This window comes from Chinchilla lanigera, unplaced genomic scaffold (genome assembly GCF_000276665.1).
Source record: "Chinchilla lanigera isolate Chin_1 unplaced genomic scaffold, ChiLan1.0 scaffold00056, whole genome shotgun sequence".
Classification (NCBI taxonomy): Eukaryota; Metazoa; Chordata; class Mammalia; order Rodentia; family Chinchillidae; genus Chinchilla; species Chinchilla lanigera.
In genome coordinates, this window is record NW_004955457.1 from 11,683,518 (window position 1) to 11,704,453 (window position 20,936).

A 20,936-nucleotide genomic window follows, 5' to 3' on the forward strand; every position below is an offset into this window, starting at 1 on the left:
GAACACTTAGCTAGGATCATGTATTTAAAAATTTTTTTTCTAAAAAAGAAATAAAATATAAGCCCCAAAGTTCTACTTGAAATGTTTATTAATAAATGATAAAACCTTCAGCAAATACATTAGTATTACTTTCTTCATATTTTTCATAAAATAAGAGAAAGAGTCTCAAAGGTTAAGATTAAGGAAGTTCAGATTAGTGAAGGTGTGAAAAATGTTTAAATCTTGGCTTTCAAAGCCAATTTAATAAAATTGGCAATTCTGTAAATGGCAGCTCTGAAATAAGTATAAAGACAAGATATGATATTCCAGCACCAGGAAAATCAGAAGTAAAGTAAAACCAGGGATCTCCTATACAAAGTGATATACAGGAAATAATTCAGATAAATACACTAATTATAATGACTCTTTTCCATTTCAACCAAAGCAAGCACTTCTTTGCTTATAAGTGAAATATCTGTGAGGTTGGCCAATCTAGATTCTGCAGAAAGACATACAGAAAACAGGGCTAATTCTGACATTTCAGCCCTAGAATTTTGTTATTTGATATTAATTTGCTGAGATTATGCTTCACGTAAAAGACAACAGTGAGTTGGGCATGATTATGCATGCCTGCAATCCCAGTACTCTGAGATATAAGGATCTCAAGTTTTGAGTCCATCTTGGGCATCTTGACAAGACCCTGTTTCAAAATTTAAAAAAAAAAAGGTTGGAAATGTACCTTAGTGGATCCTGGGCTCAATCCCCAGTACTAAAAACCAACCAACCAACCAACCAACCAAGAAAGAAAGAAAAAAAGAAAGACAGACAGAAAGAAAGAAAGACAGAGACAATAATACTAAGTTCTGTGTGGGATAAAAAGGAAAAATATATTGCTAGTTGAGGGAGACAAGATACAGTGATAATTATATCATTTTAAATAGTCTCCAAATATATGATGCAATCTGATTCTCAAACAACACTGTGATTTAACTTGAAAAAATACATGTAAACATTCAGCTAAGAAAACTTAAGAGTAAGAGAGATATTACCCTATATCAGAATGTAGTTTTGAAAAAACAACATAGTTTTAGAGATGAAAACAAAATAAGGTAAATACTAAATTCTTCTTACATAAAACAAATCATAAATCATGAAGTAGAATAAAATTACAATTAAATCTACCATTCCTAGTATCTTTTGCTTCCACAGCTGTTAAATTCAGTTTTGCCTTTAAACTAACATCAAATCAGGACATAAGAAGAGTAGAAGTGAAGACAGGGAGAAAAGAAGATAAAATTTGGGCTCAAAACATTACTTTCACATGAATCAACCTAGTTATTTTTCCTGGCAATAAGGTATGTGCTGCAACTGTTATGTCTCACATGTTCATTTACTTACTTTGGATTTGTCACAGTTTGATCCTTGATGAATGTAAAGTAATTAGAAATATTTCTGTCATAAGGCAGCCATCCATGAGTTCCAATAACATAGTTCATGCTTACTGTTACCTGATAAAGAACATATAAAACTCAACTGAAACACTAAGGAAAGTAGCAATATCAACCAGTTGCTCATAGGATGTCAGCATTTACCATTTAAGAAATGCCATGGAACAGTTCACTTAACACATAAAACTCATCAAGTCTTACTGCAAGTGGAAAAGCTCTTTATCTTACAGGAAGAAATGTTGTCAAATACTGTCAAAATTACTTTTCTGTACAATTTCTTGAGGTTTATGAGCACCTGTCAGTTGGGAGTCAGAGAAAATTCAAGATCAAGTGTCTTCTTTTTCAACAGACACTTGTCGTGTTGGCCAGATTGGGCTCAAGTGATCCTTCTGCCTCAGACTTTCAAGTAACTGGGACTACAGGCACTCACCACAGTGTCTGGCCTTGAGCACAAATCTGACTATAAAAATCTGACATTTAATATGTATCATTTAGAATATAAATCAGATACAGAATTTACGATGAATTGTTAAGGTCTTGCAGTAAATACTATCTTTTGAAAATGGAAAGCTTTTTACCTTCTTGATTACAAATTTAACAGGTACCAACCCCTATCCCACCCAGATTCAGGTAACTCTAAAAAATACAAGTACTAAATTGAAAATCACAAGAATTCCTCTACCGAAAAACTATTATTTTTGTGTGTTTTTCTAAGCAAACATAATATATGTAACTATATAAATAAGTCTAACTCTGGAACTCTACTGCTCACAATGCTATATTCCATTTATGTCATTTTTATGTGACAAAATTAGATTAAGAGAGATTTAGGTTTGGTCCTAAACGTGCTGAGGTCTCAGACACCTTACTTGCTAGCTAGCTCTGTGACTCTGGCCAAGTTACTTTGCTGAGTTTTAATTTCTTATCTGTAGGAAAGAAATGATAATTGGTCCCTATATCATAGGATTTCTAGGTGGATTAAATAAAATCTCACATAAAACACTAAAGTGCTCTGGATGTATACCATAATAAATTCTGTATTATTTCTCATTTTATAGCTTTATAATAATTTTAATGTAAGATGCTACATCCCATTTTTCTTATAATACTTCCTGGTTATTTTTCCATGTTCATTATTCCAGATAAACCTTAGCATTAAAGTAACTGGATAAAAACAATAAAAATAGGAAAATATGTATTTTTGTACTTCAGCAAATTCTATAAAATTTTCTATATTCTTTCAAGAATAGCTTTCTTGTTTTGGTAGTACTGGCGTACTGGGGATTGAACCCAGGGCCTTTGCACTGAGCTACATCTCCTGTCCTTTTTCTGAGACAGGGTCTCATTAAGCTGCCCATGCTGACTCAAACTTGTGATTCTCCTGCCTCAGCTTCCCAGAGTGTTAGGGTTATAGATGTGTGTCATCATGCTCAGCTAAAAATAGTGTTTAGAAAATCTTATTTCCTCACTTTTTGTTGAATGATAATGGATACAGACACAACTGTGTGTAAAAAGATGTGAATCAACTTACCAATAACTCAGGGCTGCCTTGAGACATAAAAGAACGGGACTGACTTTTGGGGACAATGGCCTTTAATAGTGGAATACCATCACTAATTCCCTGTAAAATAGAAGAAGTTTAGTGGCTCTGTTCATGTTTATTAGGTACAAACAGGAAAACTGATTTCTTTCAGCAAGGATGACATAGCATTTTGCTATATGATGAGTATAATCAAGTTAATTTAAATGTAGCAAAGGAATTATGCACCATGTATAGCATCTCAAACCCATCACCTTGGGCTGGGGATTTTGCTCAGCGGCACAGCGCCTGCCTGGCAAGTGCAAGGTCGTGAGTTTGATTCCTGGTACAGGCGGGGGGTGGGGTGGGGAATCAAACCCACCACCTTGTATTTTATTTCTCTATTATTAAACAAAGATATGTATTTCAAGGAGCAGCAATCACTTAAAACAGTTAATGATTTATAATCTTTCCTTTACCCTTGCTATGATGATATGAATATAAAGTAGAAAATATAGATCATATAAGAATACAGGGGGCGCTGGGGATATAGCTCAGTGGCATAAGCACCTGCCTGGTAAGCACAGGTCCTGGGTTTGATTCCCGGTGCAAAAAACAAAAACAAAAACATAAAAAAATACATTTTTTACCGTACATGGTGGCACATGCCTGTAATCCCAGCACTTGGAAGGCTGAGGCAGGAGGATCTCTGTGAGTTCAAGTCCACTTCCTGAGTGCTGGGATTACAGCAATGCACCATCATGCTCAGCTAACTAAGGTATATTCTGAAAACCACAATATTATTATCAGAAAATAAATTAGCTCTCAGAAAACATCTATTATCTTATTACAATGTGATAGAGAACAATCATTTGAATTCAATTCCTTGATGTGATAAATCAGAAGGGATAACTAACATTTATTAGGTAAATAACATGAGTGGGTATGCGTCATGTACCAAGTATTGGTATAAGAAATTTAGAAGAACTAAATAATGAATTATAAAATATATTACAACTCATGAAATTATAAAAAGTTAATGTTTTTCTCTTTGCATTGTGAGTTAATGAAGAGATGACTTGTGTTTGAATAAGACTAAATGAGAATGGTATCTGAAAAACACATTTATTAAGCCCTTGCTTTCCCCAGTCCCTCCATTTTCATCATCATAAAGTGACATTCTTGGAGGGCCTGTCCTTCCATATGAGTGTACAGAAAAACACCTTTCATGGTGATAAGAGCTACTGTAATCATATGGCACCCAAGGAGAGCCCCTGTGTGCTTTGTTCTGCCGAGATACTGCTCCTGGGGAAAGCTACCATGTGGCACATCAGGAGTTCAGGAATAGAAAACCATGCCACAGCCCCTACAGATGGAATTCACCATGTATTACCATACAAAAACAATGTAGAAATGATTAGGCAGATGAAAGTAACTATCTTCATTATAAATTAGTTTGGCATGTTCATCAGATCAGGAATCAAATAGGGTTTTATGGGTTGCTTTTTGTGTAGTGAAGACAATATAGCAGGCTTCAGACTGTCATACTTAGAAAGACCTGCTTGCAAGGTTGGCACTGGCACATGTCTGGGATTTAGATGGCAAACAGTTGTACACACTGACATAAAACTTTCCCTCGATGACAAGCGTGGCTCACTATGCCAACATGGAGTGTACAAACAATGTACTCTATGGTGAATTGGCAACGTACTGGCATTTTTTCTGGAGTCTGGAATTTTGGTATGTGCCAGGCAGAAGGGTATATACGTGTCAGCCTCCAATAAAACCTTTGGGCACTTAGTCTCTAGTAAATTTCTCTGGCAGATGAAAACATTTCACATGAAAATGTTTCCACATTTCCTCCTAGAAGAATTAAGCATGCCCATAAAAGCATGGGACAGGTCTCCTCGGTGCTCATGCCTGGCTCCCTCCTGGCCTTGTACTTTTGCTAATGTCATTTTACATCTCTCCACTGCAATAAATCTTAGCTGCAAGTACAGGTATATGTTGGCACCTGTGAGCTTTTTGTGAAAATTACTATCTGGGAATGCTCTTGGGGACTCCCAACATATCCTGGGAATTATTCATTGTTTCTGAGAACTATCTGTATGTATTCTGAGTGCTAAGCAACTGACTTCGGCACTTCTGGAAAATAATTAACATTGCAAAGTTTGTACTGTTAAACACTAACTCACTCCATCAACACAACCTAGGAAAAGAGATAAATTTTGAAGTGATCTCAAAAACATGTAAAAACATATGCACATTAGAATACAGTGGGGCTTACTACAACATTTTTCATTTGGGGGCTGAGGATATAGTTCAGTTTTTACACTACTACCCAGCAACAGACAAAAGCCTTTAATGAAAATGTTTTAAAAATTCAGGAACAGATTATTGTGGTATAATATACTACTTTGGATTAAATAATATAATACTTCCATTAAAGAAGAACATGAACTTTAAGGTGCACAGAATTCACAGAGAAAACCCTTCAATATTATGCAACTGGTATTACCTCTATAAAAAATGACTTGAGTTCAGGAAGATGTTGAAACAGGTTTAGGGTTGAAATGTCTGTTTTGGTCTGCTTCTGCACTGCTTCCTCTGCTGTTAATCTAGGAGGGTGTGGTTCCTGGGAAATAATTATGAGGAGAAATCCTGTCATTACATTAAAGCAACTCTTGGAGGGCTGGGGATTTAGCTCAGCGGCAAAAGTGCCTGCCTGGCAAGTGCAAGGTCGTGAGTTCGGTTCCCGGTACCGGAGAAAAACAAACAAACAAACAAAAAAATAAAGCAACTCTTGCCAAGTCCCTTTACATACTCTGGCTCTAACGACAGGAGACTGTATCCCACGCCCTGTCCACAGCTCCAGCCTCAGGTCAGTTCACTGCCCCCGCAGTTTCCCTTCTGTTCGTTTATGAAACTCCAGCTCTACAACTTGGAAGTTTTTCTTAAGTGACATCTCTAGTGAATTTGTAAGGTACAATTAATTGTTGTTTTATTATTTTCCTTGGAAAATTAATTTAGTATTTTATTCAGTATTCATTTCTTTCTATATTGGATTATATGTAGCTGTTTATGGTCTAGGCCATGGATATCTTATTTATTTGTTTATTTTTTTACTTTAAAGAGAAAAGAACAAAAACAAAATCACAAAAACAAAACAAAAAAAACTAAAAGATACAGAATTTCAAAACAAGATGATAGGAAATTAACAATGGTTGTTGTACTACTTATTATTATCTTCAAAGTAGTTGCTCAGATTACCAGATAGAGGTATGCAAGATTGATCAATTAAACATTAATTGTTCCTTTCAATAAACCAATAGACATTAGCAGCACAATTATCTTAGCTATCTTGTGTGTGTCTATATTTCCCTTCTTTTCTTCTTTCCCTCATCCCAGTTATTCTTTTTTTTTTTTTTTTTTTTCATTCAATCTGGGCATTATTCCTAAAGACTTTTTTTTGGTTTTTCTCAGGTACCGGGAACCGAACTCACGACCTTGCGCTTGCCAGGCAGGCGCTTTTGCCGCTGAGCTAAATCCCAGCCCCCTCATCCCAGTTATTCTTTCCTATTAAGCAGTTTCTTTCCCATTCACAAAATCTATTGTACCTTTCACTTTTATTTACTCTTTCAGGTTCTTACACTAGGGAGACAATATGGTGTTTACACATTCAGGTCTGATTTATTTTGCTTATAAGTATGGTTGTCTAGTTGCATCCATTTACCTATAAAAGCTTTGAGTTTATGTTTCTTTACAGCTGAGTAATAAATATTCCATTGCATAAAAATACCACATTTTTCTTCTCCACTCCTCACTTTGGCATTTGGGTTGTTTCCAAAATTTTGCTATGACAAATTGTGCTGCTATGAACATGGGTGCACATATATTGCTGTGGTATGATGTTTTTAATTCTTCTGGGAAAATACCAAGAAGGGGAAGGGCTGAGTTAAATGGGACCTCTAATCCCAATTTTCTGAGGAATCTCCAGACTGATTTCCAAAGTAGTTGTACCAGTCTACATTGCCATCAACAGTAGAGAAGAGTTCCTTTTTCCCCACAGCCCCTCCAGCATTTTTGTTGGTTGATTTCTTGATGATAGCCATTCCTACTGGGGTTAGATGAAATCTCAGGGTTGTTTTAATTTGCATTTCTTGAATGACCAATGATGATGTACTTATTTGAGATTTGTATTTCTTCCTCTGAGAAGTGCATATTCATTTCACATGCTCATTTCTGGATTGGGTCTTTGAATTTGTGGGCGAGTCTGAGTTTTTTCAATTCTTCGTATGTTCTAGATGTAAGTCCTCTGTCTGAGGGGCAGTTAGCTAAAATGTTTTCTCACTCTGTGGGTTGTCTTTTCACTCTAATGGTGATTTCCTTTGAAATACAAAAGTTTTTTAATAGGATGAGATCCCAGCTGCTGATTCTCTGAGGTGTTTCCCATGCGTTTGGGTTTTGTTCATGAAGACTTTGCCTACCTCATTGTCTTGAAGATTTCAACCTACATTTTCTTCTAGTAGATTTAGTGTTTCTGCTTCAATATTTAAATCTCTGATCCATTTTGACTTTAGTTTAATGCATGGTGACAGACATGGGTCTAGTTTTAGTCTTCGGCATGTAGAGAGCCAGTTTTTCCAGCACCATTTATTAAAGGGGCTCTCTTTCTTCCAGTGAACATGTTTGGCCTCTGCAGTGGATTGATAACTGGTGGTCAATTTTTAACACCCAGCTGAACTTAATAAGTGTGCTGGGTGTGAGAAGCCCACGTGAGGCTTGTTGCCAGCTGCATGAGAAGCAGAACTGGAGAATAAGAAGGGGAAGACTGTTGGGAGCCTGTTGGAAGCTGTTGAGAAGCTGGAAGAAACTGGTGGTTCTCGTGCGGGAGCTTGTTGTGCTGGCTTTCCTGATAAACTTGGTTGTTCTCATCTTCCAAGGAGCTTGGGACCTTGTCACTGAGCATGGCTTTGGTTCACCTTGGGGGAGCTCTGGTCCTCGCTTTGAGCATTGCTTCCTGGCTCCAGAGGGGAAAATGGTACACTGCCAGTCTCCTAGAGAAGACTGTTGTGTTGGCTTTCCTGATGGGAACTTGGCTGTCCTGATCATTGCAGGAGCTCGGGGTCTCACTGTTGCTCAGGATGGCTGTGGTACTTTTCAGAGGAGCTCTGGTTCTTATCTTGCGAGTCACTTCCTGGCTCCAGTGCAGATCCCTCAGCCTGCTAGCACAGATCCTTTATCTGCTGGTACAGACACTAGACTCCACTACTGACTTATGGGCCTTTCCAGTACAGATCCTTGAAACAGGCCTGCATGAGACATTGTCATGGGCTCTAGGCCTCCAGCTGGACTAGTGGGAAGCACTGTTATGAGTTCTAGGTCTTCAGCTAAACTCATGCAGGACATTATGATGGGATCCAGGACCTCAGCTGGATTCTTTGTCTTTAGTGCATGGACAGATTTCCTGTGCTCTCTTGTATATGATTCTCTGGGTGACTATTATAAATAATCTTATAAAATATGTGTCCTGTATTATATTGTTTCTCCTTGCAATAACCCCCAAACTATGACAGACCCTTTGTCAAAGATAAGGTTGTGAGTGTGTTTGTAGTTGGGTCTGCATCTGCTAATATGTTTCACTGTTCTTCTGGTCTATTTTTTTGCCAGTACCATGCTGATTTTATCACAGTAGCTTTGTAGTATAATTTCAAGTCAGGGATTGTAATGTCTCCTGACTTGTTGTCTTTGTTGCCCAGGATTGCCTTTGCTGTTCTAGGTCTCCTGTTTCCAGACGAATTTTAGGAGTATTTTCTCTACTTCTGTGAGGTATGCTAATGGTATTTTGATCGTGATTGCATTAAATTTATGTAACAATTTTGGAAGTATATAGGCCATGGATATCTGAAAGCCAAATGTAAGTTTTATTCATTTTTGGATTTTTTTTGACATCTAGAACAACATCTTAAACATGGTAGATGCTTAATGTTTGGTGAAATTAAAGGCACTACTTAAAATTCCTAATTTGAGTGAATCTTTATTTCTTGAATAAGATTGAAATGTAAATATGTAAATGTAAATATATAAGTCAGATATTGTTGCACACTTTTCAAATAAGTTACTATTCTTCATTAACTTTGGTATCAGACACAGAATCAGTCATATTAATAAGCAAATATGACAAATTAATGTTCCAAAGGCAGAAGGCAGAACAGAATGTGATGTAGAAGTAAAATTCTTTCATCTCTACCACAAAATGTTAGCCGACATGAAAAAGATATGACAGTTTCAAGTACTTAAATATTTAGCTCTTAGTATTATTCATTTGATTTTAGTTTATTTTTGAAGGACTGGGGATTGAACATGAGGTCTCATGAAAGCTAAGCACATGCTTTCTTGCTAAGCTAGATTCCCTTTTTATATTGAAAAACGATCTTGCTAAATTGCCAAGCTCACTTCAAATTTGAGATCCTTCTGCCTCACTCTCCCCAGGAGCTGGAATTATGTGCACGTACCACCACTTCTGGAATATTTAATAATTTGAGCCTATACTTTATAATTTGATTAAGACTGGGCTTCAGCTCAATATAGTAAGTACCTCTTTTGGGCTGATTTTAGAACTAGAATTTTTATATATGGAAGGAGTCTTAATATAAAGATAGTTTTAATGACAGCATTTGGTACTCAGTTTTTCTTCTCTCAGAAACAATATAGAGTGACTAGTTTTCTAACTACACAGAAATTTTTCTGTGGGGCTGGGTGCCATAGCTCAGCGGTAGAGTATTTGCTTAGTGTGCATGAAACCCTGGGTTCAATTCCTAGAACTGGGGAAAAAAGGAAAAAGGGAAAGATCAAGTAAAGCTATTTCCTTTTTTTTTGAGAGAGAGAGAGTCTTACTATATAGTTTAGGCTGGCCTTGAACTGATTATGTAGCCCAGGTTGGGTTCAAATTTGCAGCAATTCTCTTGCCTCAGCCTAAGTGCTAGGATTACAGGTGTGCACTACCATGCCTGGCTAAAGGTATTCACTTTTTAAGTGACAGTACAATTTTTTTCCAAATTCTGGGTAGTAATTCTGAAATAAAGCTTTAAATCATTAAAATCCTTAAAAATAATGAGAGTATTATAGCCTAACAATTCAATCTTAGACTTAAGTTGTCAATAATATAATTTACCTTTAACAATTGACAAGGTGTTTGCCCAAAATTATTAATCATCCCTTCTAAGGCTTTTCGTTCTTTTTCATCTGTTAAAGCATCCAGATCCACAGCTCCTGAAACCAGAAATAATCAACTCACTAGGAGTAAAAACAAATCAGCAAGCCACATCACTGACTAACAGATCAAGCACTGAACAGTTTTCAGCAAAATATTTTTCTTCCTCTTATAGTATTATAAAGAGGTAATTTTGTAAAAAACCAGTAAATTATCCACTATTAAATGGGCATAACAATAAATGCAATGCATTATTTAAGTGATTAAGTTAATTGGTTTCTTTGAAAGTTTCTGCTGGAAAAATATAAATTATATTCATACTACAAAAAATTTTAGGTTTTCTTCATAACAGGCTCAAACAAGGGTAATACACAAAAACACTGCTTTAAGTTATACCTTAAAGTTTGAGGAAGGTGACATTCTTGTTTATTGATTATGCACAGTCACATTTAATATGGATCATTACATGACTAGTAATTGGCTAAACTGGGAAAGTCCAAGCTCCCAATAACCATGCAATACTGATTTACTAGCAAATCTATTACCTGAATGGATATAGCACAGGGAACGTGTCTTTACCAAAAGCCACATGGGCTCTGCTCAAATTCATGTAGCTTCACAATATTCACAAAATTGAAACTATTAGCTCTAATTAAGAATTGGAAGAGAGGTCTAAGAAGTGGCTCAATGGCAGAGTGCCCACTTTTCATGTACAAGGCTCTGGGTTCAATCCCTAGCACCATGAGAGAAACAAAGCAGGGGGATAGAGAGGTAGAGAGGGAGACAGAGAGGGAGGGAGGGAGGAAACTACTTTTCAGCTTTGTAAAGTGAGCAGAAGTTTGATCCTAAGAGCCAAATAATAAAATCAGAAGAATGTGTTATTCATATCTTGATTTCAGGAGACCTCGCTTATGTTCTGTCCTCTTGGTCATAATGGTGACAACCTGGCCAGGGTGAGGAACCACAGATATTGCACCACGGAGTCAGCCAGACAGAGAGCGAGCAGAGGCCTGCCTAGTCTGTGGGGAGATATAGGGAATGAGGATGGATGAGCAGAGGGGTGAGCAGGATTCCAAAGCCCATCTATGTGGTATAGAGAAACCGCTCTACTATAGAATGTAATCTCTACGTCATTTACACTAAGAATGTTTCTAGAGGAAACAACATAGTCCATTAGGGAACAAATGGAAAGGCACCTGGGGGGCCCTCCTGTTCAAGTTTAAAGTTCACTACAAAAATACCTGATTCGTTTTTTTCCTATTAGATATATATATGTGTGCTCATAAGTTTATATTCACTTATACATATGCATATGGATTACTATTTAGTTTGCTTGACCAGTTTGATAAAACGCTCGTGCACGCCTGTAATCCCAGAACTTGGGAGGCTGGGGCAGGAGGATTGTTGTGAGTTTGAGACCAGCCTGAGCTACAAACTGAGCTCAAGGCCAGCCTGAACTGCATAGAGAGACCCTGTCTCAAAATGACAAAAACAAAAACAAAAAATACCATGTGTAATCATATCCTGAACAGTACTTTCAAATAATGCAAGAGAAAAAGTTCATACGTTTTACCTTCATAACTACAGTAATAGAATACATTGAGTGCCTCCACTGCAGCTGGCCCCCTCTGTTTATAGCCAAAAATCAGATCTATCCATTCATGAAGATGAGCAGAAACATATTCAGACTCCTAGAAAGCGACAAATTTATTAATACAAACATATCTTCCAACTACACTATAAATTCAAGTTCTTAAAGCACAAATAAAACATTTCCACATAGATCTGTTCATATATAAGACTCTCTCAAAATCATTTTTTAATTTAAAATTCAATTTTTTAAAAATTTAATTTTATTTTAAGACATCTCAAACACCAGATGCTTGGCACTGTACACTAACTTCTAAGAGTTCTATGATTTTCTACCATAACCTAGCTGTTTTCAAAGTTTTTTAAAATTTATTTTTTATTTTTATGAGTACGTTTGTAGTACATAATTACATTCATTGTGGGAAGCTGGTGTATGTACATAACACATCTTAATTCTTTTTGCTTCCCCTTTTTTTCCCCTTCAAAATCATTTTAAACATCCAATATCCAGTACTTATAATGATTATTCATATCTACTGTAATGAAGGTTATCATATTTATTAATTGTGATGTATCTCCGGAGAGAAGAAAGTAACATAAATAAGCTGGTAACAACCCAAATATCTGTAAGAATTACTAAGAGTTGTGGGATGCATCTTTGTGGTACAGTTTCCATTGAAACAACTGTGTAGAACTTTGCAGCTGAAGGAAAAAGGAAAAATTTAAATAGAAGAAAACAATGAAATCGTATTGAAGTGAGACAAAAATAGCCCCCCAAAAGAAAGAAAAGCTGCAAAACACTCCCTGGCACTCATCTACCCAGCAAGAGGCAGGCGGGCTGGCAGCAGAGACTTCACAGAGCACAGCAATGACGGCCTGATGAGGGTGAGAAGGTTGTTCCTATCTCCTATACTGGAGATAGGAACAAAGGGGCTCATGTTTCAGTCCGTGAAAGATGGAAAGGGCGCTTTTTTTTGACACAAGGTCTCCCTATATACTTCAGGCTGGCCTTCAACTTACTATGTAGCCCAAGTTGGCCTTGAATTTGCAGTGATCCTCCTACCTCTGCCTCCCAAGTTCTGGGATTATAGGCATGGGCCACCATACTTGGATCCCAACTGGCTTCTACAGTAACATACGGAAGGAGTAAGATGGGTTCAAAGTTAATTATTTTTTCATTTCATGAAACATCTAAGTACATAGTTTTTTTAAAAACCATAATTTGAATATGACAGCCAGGTCTTGCTGGGTTTGAAAATAAAACTATTGGTCATTCTCAGAATTTGCAGAGAGAAAGAATGTTCCAAATGATAAGTGGCCGAAGATAATGATTAAATTAGAATAGCAGTTAAAATATAGCCTCAGGAAAAAGCTTCAAGGGCTTTATTAGGGAGCTAAATTAGACAGAAATTAGTAAATCCTCAAGGGAATCAGTGCAGAAGATGAGAACACATCAAAACTGTGGCTGACCTGGCAGGAGGATAGCAGGAGTTCGAGGCTAACCTGGGCTACTCAGTGAGTTCAAGGCCAGTCTGAACTGCATAGTGAGACCCTGTCTCAAAAAGACAAAACAAAAATCTGTGGCTGAAGGCCCATTTGAAGTAGGCATTTTTCCTTAGTAGCATTTCCATTCAGCCCAAAGTCGAAAAGAGACCATTTTGTAAAGTAACATGGAATGGCTTTTGTCGAAACAAGAGTTGAGAAACTCCGAAAGTTTTAAAAAGGATTATACTAGTTTAAGATAAAAGAGATAAATTGTTGAAAAAAGAAGAAAGACCTCTGGTTTCTAACTTACTACGGTTAGGTAAGAAGATGACAAAGATACTGTACTCACATAAACAAACATCTTTTTTATGGAAAAGAATGATTCAGAGCGGGGAGTGTCAAGGGCAGAGCTGACAGTCACTGAGCACCACTCTCAAGGAACAAGACTGGGCCCTCATGTTACATTTCAGAACATATTCCTACTAGAATTCTGAATTGCAATAGACCAGGAACTGCAGGGGCCTCCTCCTTTTCTCTTCTTTTTGAATAGTTTTCCTGTTCTGCTATTTGGATGTAGGTAGTTTTTTCTTTATTTCAGTCTTCAGATTCAAGGAGCCACTGGTTTCAGTCATATTTACACCTGACTGAGATATCAAGATCCTGGACTGTAAGCCTCAAACCAGAATGTAGAGATAAACAATCTACTACCCAGGAGTCAAATCTGATCTACTGCCACATCTGTAGATTAGTAGTAGAACCCAGCCACATACTTGCTTTTTCTACTACAATGGCAGAGGTGACTGTCTCAGGCCTCAGTATTTACAAAGCTAAACAGTGTTTACTTCCCAGCCCTTTACTGGAAAAACCTGCCAATTCCTGATTTAATGCGACTGGGGTATGTCATGAGAGGAAATAACTACATTTTGCCTATAGGAGAAATGTAAATACCTTGGGGCCAGAGGGCAGACTGTATAGTGAACTACAGATAGCTGCAAAGTCTTTGCAGACTGTATAGTGAACTACAGATAGCTGCAAAGTGGAGTTTTTCTTCCTCTTGATTCTGTGCTCAGTCTTTAACTACCACAAGGTGGCAGAAGTGATGCCATTACAAGCCAGAGCCTTAGCCAGGCAAGGTGGCGCAAGCTTGTGACCCCAGCGCTCCAGGAGGCAGCTCAGGGATTCCAAGAATAAAACAGAAGCTTCCTTATTTCTTCAAGGGTAAGGCTCTGAATTGTTTTGGGTTTTTTGTTTGTTGGTTTTGGAGAAAGGTTCTCACTCTGTAGCCTTGAACTCTGGTTCTCAGCCTCAGCTTCCTGAGTGCTGAAATTATAGGAGTATGCCACCGGACCTGGGTTATTTGCGTAACTCTTACTTCAGCACTGTAGTGTATAAGAGAACATAAGACTACAATATTGTTCTGTACAACCAGCAAAAATTACAGTAATGTTTGAACAAGGTATACTGTACCACAAAAAGATATTGAGGTTCCATAAAGAAGATATACAGAAATATACCACAAAAAGACAGGTGTTAAGTCCGAGTGGCATGACTGAAGTCTGAACAATGCATCTTGTTGTAAATCCTAAGTCACTAAACAAATAGGCTGTTAAATCAAGAATGTCTGTATAGGTTGAAGCCAGGGGTGCTCTACCACTAAGTTACATCTCCAGCCCTTTTTATTCTCTATTTTTTAAAAATTGTGAGACAGTGTCTTACAGTTACCCAAGAAGAACTTGAACTTGCAATTTTCCTGCCTCAGTTTCCTTTAGCACTGGGATTACAGGTGGGAGCCACCACACCTGGCCCAGCTTGTTTTTGTTTGTTGAGACAAGGTCTTGATATATTGCCAAAGGTGGCACCAAACTTCTGCCTCAATCTTCCAAGCAGCTGGAACTCCAGGTACATGCTCTCATGTGTGGCTCAGATTTTGGAATTTTTTTCAGCTTTTAGGACATTTGCATAGACTTAACCAGCTGAGCATCTCTAATCCAGAAATCTTGAGACCATAATGCTAAGTGAAATAAACAGATGCAGAAGGTAAAATATTGTATGGTTTCTCTTAAAAGAGAAGCCCAAAGTATGAATAATTTAAAGAGCAAAATAAAAGATAATAGATGACAGAAACCAGGGAGGCAGCCCCTTGGATGATAGGAAGGGGATCTAGACGGAAGGAGAGGGGAGAGTGGGAAAGGGAGCGGGAATGAGAACTAGGACGTGACATGTACACAGACCAACTCCACATAATGAGTGTATTCTATATGTATCTCAAAGATGTACTAAGAAAAATAAAATTTTTTAAAACTCTGAATGCTGGAAAATCAAAAACTAAGTAAGTTTAAAGATGCCAGAACTGCATTTTTCTATGTACTCATGGACTGTTCTATATTTGCAACTGTATCAAAGGATTCATGCCCTAAATTACTATATTATAACTTTCTAAAAGCAGCATATATAAAACATTACAAATTAACCTAGAAAAATAATAGTTGGGTACATTTTATCTCATTCTTATGAAAATACATCTTTGTCTTAGTAATCTAATAAGTTAAAAAAATTTTTTAAAATCTTACCAGAGCTTTCCTATGTTTATAGATGAAATCTTCAGCTGATTTGGCCCATTTGGGGAGAACAACATCATTTACCAGTTCTTTGGAAACTTGTAGACGACCCAGGTTGAATTCTAAAGCACGTAAAAGATAAATGTATATTATTTTAGACTTAGGTAAATGAAGTAAAACAAATACAAAGGAGGAAGGTACATTACTAAGCAAAACAGATAGCTTTTCTTCTTTAATTCTTACCTACTGGAGTATAGTCTTTACATTAATAAAAAACATATACAATAGTTTGAAATTAGTTATTTCAAAGTAAACCAGAAGAAGAATTAAGTTTTTTGTTGAGGGGAAACCTAGAACTACAATTCTTGCTTTAATCTGAATGAAAATGTAATGCAGAATTTTTACACTGAAAATAAATAACAGTGTCTCTGATGGTTTACTCATAAAAGACAGCTCATTAGAGCTCTTTGTTGTAACTTACACCTTAAATTTGCTCACAGAAAGTTCTATTTGTTTTCCAGAAGAATCAGAATATGGAATATGGAAGAATTAAATACACATACATATATATAGCCCAGGCCGGCTTCCAACTTGTTATTCTCCTGCCTCTGACTTCTGAGTACCTGGGATTACAGGGGTGTGCCGCCATACCTAGCTAAGAATAATATACATACCACTATTCTAAGTAGATATTTTCATAATAAAGATTTGCTTATATTGTTAGAACATGCCATTTTGATAAAACTTCCCCGAACAGGAAGTTTTCCTACTCATACAATACAAGAGGAAAAGTGTTAACACAAAAGAATTTTAAGAAGGAATACCTTAAAATACTAGTCTTAAAATACTTGTGTACTACCTGAAAATACTAGTATGTCTCCAGTAGGAGTGAGGTTTAAATGTCATAGAATATCAGGATATATAAGGTCCTTGGCTTTATGTTAAGTCAATCACTGTATTGTGTACTGTCCACCTGATAGTTACTCCCCTTTTTTATTTGCTAGTAGAACCTTTATTTCATTTGAGTGTTTGTTTATGCCTTGTATTTCATGCCCATTCAAGGTGACTGGTCTGTGACCTCACCCTGGAGAATGGGGAGAGGTTATGAGGAAAGGTGTCTCACTTTTGAGAAAGGACATGATGAATTTTAAAGATACTGTTGTAGCTACCTATGATGCTTAAAACTGCTTTAGTCCTTTGTAACCTTGATAGAAACTAGCCACAGACAAAGCCAAAATATTCAGAAAGAGGTTGGCCTTGATAATGTTAAGCTATTTGAAACTATTGTACCTCTAGGATTTTGTTATGGAAAACACCAAGATTTCCCTACTGCACCATTTTGAATTAGTTTTATTAACATCTATTGTTTAAGGTAAACTAATTGACACATATTTTTCCCCACCCAGCTCTTTTCAAACAAAGATATATATAAAATTAGGAATAGAGGCAATCAAGAATACTGCTGAAGACAGCAACTGGTAATCATAAATTGTCAAACTAAGAGTACTTTAAATTCTGGACCCAGCTGGGCTTGGTGGCACACGCCTGTAATCCCAGCACTCGGGAGGTTGAGGCAGGAGGATCACTGTGAGTTCGAGGCCCACCTGGGCTACAAAGTGAGTTCAGGGCCAGCCTGAGCTGCATAGTGAAACCCTGTCTCAAATAGGCAAAATAAAATAAATTAAATAAAATTTAAAATAAAATAAATTTTGGACCCACATTGACCCTGCTCATCTCACCTATCCCAGACACCATGGCTTTAGGAGACAACAGTCTGAGTGATTAGGGTCAGACTCAGTCAATGTGTATTTCTGACCTGAAAATTAAAAGTCTACCTTACTGAGAACCAGATGCCCTGACTCCAAAGTTCCAGAATGCACAATAAAAGTGACAGCAAACCCTGTATATGCTCTTCCCAGAATGAAAAAATGATTATTCTACTGAGCAAACGAAGGTCAAACATTAACAATATATGTGAGATGAGGAAAGAAAAGTTGGTAATGATCCTTTATCCTATGGAACTTCCCTAAAGAACATTAATAGCAAAAACCTTGGCAATTTTTTTATTTGTGCTTAACCACTAACCAGCCCAATTATTTAAATACAAACATGACAAAATTTGCATCTTTTTTCATTAATTTTTATGAGAATATAACAGGAAATATAAAAATGACAATTTTATCAAATCTATTCAATATAAAATTGACTGGTTGAAATGACATTTGCCTGAGTGATGCTCCAGATAGTCAGTACGTAAATAAATGTGCTGTCTGTGTGATGCTTGGGATAAACTGTTAAATGGTTAAAAATAAATGTAGGAGTCAAGCATGGTGGTGTGTGCCTATAATCTCAGCACTGAGAAGGCTGAAACAGTAGGATTGCTGTGAGTTTAAGGTCAGCCTGAACTACCTAGTCAGTTCAAGGCCAGCCTGGACTACATAGTGATACCCTGTCTCAAAAAACAAGAAACATAACAAAACAGAACAAACACACAACTACCTATGGAAGAAACATTTGGATATTTTAAAAAACTTTAATTCCATGCTTCTCTATTTCAGAAACATAAATATGAAATTTCAAATGCTACAATAAATGTAGTCATTGTTTTCAACTACCTTTTCTAAATTATAAATCAGGAGTCTAAAAGTTATTTCTATAATGCAGTGATGGTGAACCTTTTAGAGCTTTTGATGATACAATCAGCCCACTATGGCACATATGCCATAAATTTGCCACCAGTGCTATAATGGGTCAAAGAATAAGTATTTTTGACTTTGTAAGAAATATGGTCTCTGTTGCAACTAGTTAAGTCTGCCATTACTGTAAAAGCACCCAAAATAGATGATACATAAGTGAATTGGTAGGCTGTGTTCCAATGAAACTTTATTTATGCAAATATGAGTTTTTCCATGAATTTGACCCACAGACCTATAGTTTGCGGACCGCTATTCTAAATTCTTATTTTATCTAACCCAAAGACTTTCAGTAACAATATATGAACACTTTTGCTTTGCTAGTAAACACTGTACTTTGACAAATTCTCTTATGAGTTCAAATCTGCCTCAGTTATCTTACTTCTCTACAGTACTTCCCTAAAAGGTAAAACTTGTGTCCTTTAACTGAGTAATCCATAGACAGAATGAACCTTAAATAAGCTATAAGACATTAAAAAAATGTCTTGAAAGACATTTTTCAGGGCCCTGTATTGGGACCTGTTAAGTTATATTTTTATTCCCCTATTTCTTACGATTTTGATTTTCCAAAAACTCTGGGAAATAGAAGAATTCAGGAATAAGTTCTTTCACGTCATAGGGATTATCCATGAGAGCTTGCCAGGTAGCAGGGATGGAATGGAACTGTCGATCTGCACAGTCAAATCTGCGTGTGGAAATTGAAAGAAAACAGTAGATACTGAATGAAAGCAACAAGGCATGAAACAAAACTTCTAAACTCCTTCAGGCCTCCAAATGATGACAGCTACACTTTTCTTAATCTTTATCATTTTACTCAAAATAGTTTTTAAAACATTTTTATTTATTTATTTTAAACTTTATTTATTTATTTTGAGACAGGGTCTTGCTATGCAGTTCAGGCTGACCTTGAGTCACTTTGTAGCCCAGGCTGGTCTCAAACTCCTACCAATCCTTCTGCCTCAGCCTCCTGAGTGCTGGGATTACAGGTGTGCACCACCACGCCCAGCTCAAAATAGTTAAAAACCAGATCACATAGGAGGAAAAATTCAAGTTAATTAAACATAAACTTTAAAAGCAGTATTAATTTGCTGAGTAAAATTTATTACAAGAAGTGAGTTTTATTTGGGTATTTGAAAGTTAGCATTTAAATTTAACTAAAAATTACAGTAATAATACATTTGACAAATAGATATATACGAATGCTGCTGATTTAGCCCTTGATACATGATTATCTTTACAAATTCTTCTACTAAAAAAGGGTCAATTAGGGAAATAGTCCTGTAACTAAAGCTTTTATATTTTACTTGCATATACTATCAGCTTAATTTTATTTAATTTTCAACTAATTAATTTTATTTACATTCCACCATGAGTACTTAGAGCCTACAGTAGTTGGAAGAAGCTCAAATGGAAATGCTGCAAGTGTACCATCCTTCCCTTAATCACAAAAAGGATAAACTCCTTCTATTTCGCAGATTTATTTAATAAGTAATGGTTTTGACTCTGATAAGAGAAGCCCATGAAACAAGAACATAAGTGACATTCATGAGAAATTTGACACTTTTTTAATGCCTACTAATTTTGTTGAGGGATAGCGGACCTCAACAGATCTCTGAATCTAATCACAGACAGAGATCAGGCCACGTGTGGCAGAATCCACATTCAAGAAAAGGCACAGAGTTAACTGAGACAAAACTAACATACCGCACAACCCGTTCATTTAGGTGGACAGCTGATGGCTTTAGTATATTCCCAGTTGTGCAATCATCACCACGATCCATTTGAAAATACTCTCTCTGCTCCAAGCAAGAAATACTGCATCTATGAGAGGTGCTTCCCAGTCACTATCCTAACCATTGCCAGCTACTAATCTGTTTCCTGTCTTCATAGTTTTGCTTATTATGGACAGTTCACAAAAATCACACGTATGTGGCCTTTTTGTCTCGCTTTATGTCACTCAGGAAAATGTTCTCAGGGTTCATCCATATTATAGCATGTACTATTATTTACTCGCAGCTCAAAAGAAGCCCATTCCATATATACATGTATACAGTTATTTATTCATGTACTGGTAGATGGACGTGTGGGTTGTTTTTATTTTTGGGTTATTATAAACAATGCTGCTAGAGACACTTGTGTGCAAGCTTTGGTCACAGGGTATCTCTCTGGTCACAGGTAATTGTTTCATCTTCTCAAGAATTGCTGGAATCTTTTCCACAAAAGCTGTGCTATTTTATACTGCCACCACAGGCTTTAATTTCTCAACATGCTCATCAACAGTTCTTATTCACCTTTTTGATTATAGTCATCCTTGTGGGTTTAAAGTGTTCTCTCTCTCTTTTTGTGATATCAGGGGTTGCACTCAGGGGTTTGCATATGCCAGGCAAGTACTGTATCTCAGAGCTTAATCCCCAGTCCTCTTGTGTTTTTTTTTTTTTTTTTTTTTTTTTT

General features: G+C 36.6%; 1 protein-coding gene across 10 annotated transcripts in view; it reads right to left on the reverse strand.

Annotated features, from left to right (window-relative positions):
• Nbeal1 (neurobeachin-like 1) overlaps positions 1-20,936 on the reverse strand; it is a 167,793-nt gene that overhangs the window by 11,953 nt on the left and 134,904 nt on the right. For 9 of the 10 annotated variants that reach the window (XM_013520723.1, XM_013520721.1, XM_013520719.1 and 6 more), the window contains 7 exons: positions 19,040-19,170; positions 15,805-15,914; positions 11,733-11,850; positions 10,121-10,218; positions 5,465-5,581; positions 2,959-3,048; positions 1,378-1,487 (listed from right to left, as the gene is read on the reverse strand). In XM_013520723.1, coding sequence (XP_013376177.1) covers positions 1,378-1,487; positions 2,959-3,048; positions 5,465-5,581; positions 10,121-10,218; positions 11,733-11,850; positions 15,805-15,914; positions 19,040-19,170 — 774 coding nt within the window. Of the gene's footprint in view, positions 1-1,377; positions 1,488-2,958; positions 3,049-5,464; positions 5,582-10,120; positions 10,219-11,732; positions 11,851-15,804; positions 15,915-19,039; positions 19,171-20,936 lie in introns of those variants that run through there. The other variant, XR_001236404.1, reaches the window with a different exon arrangement.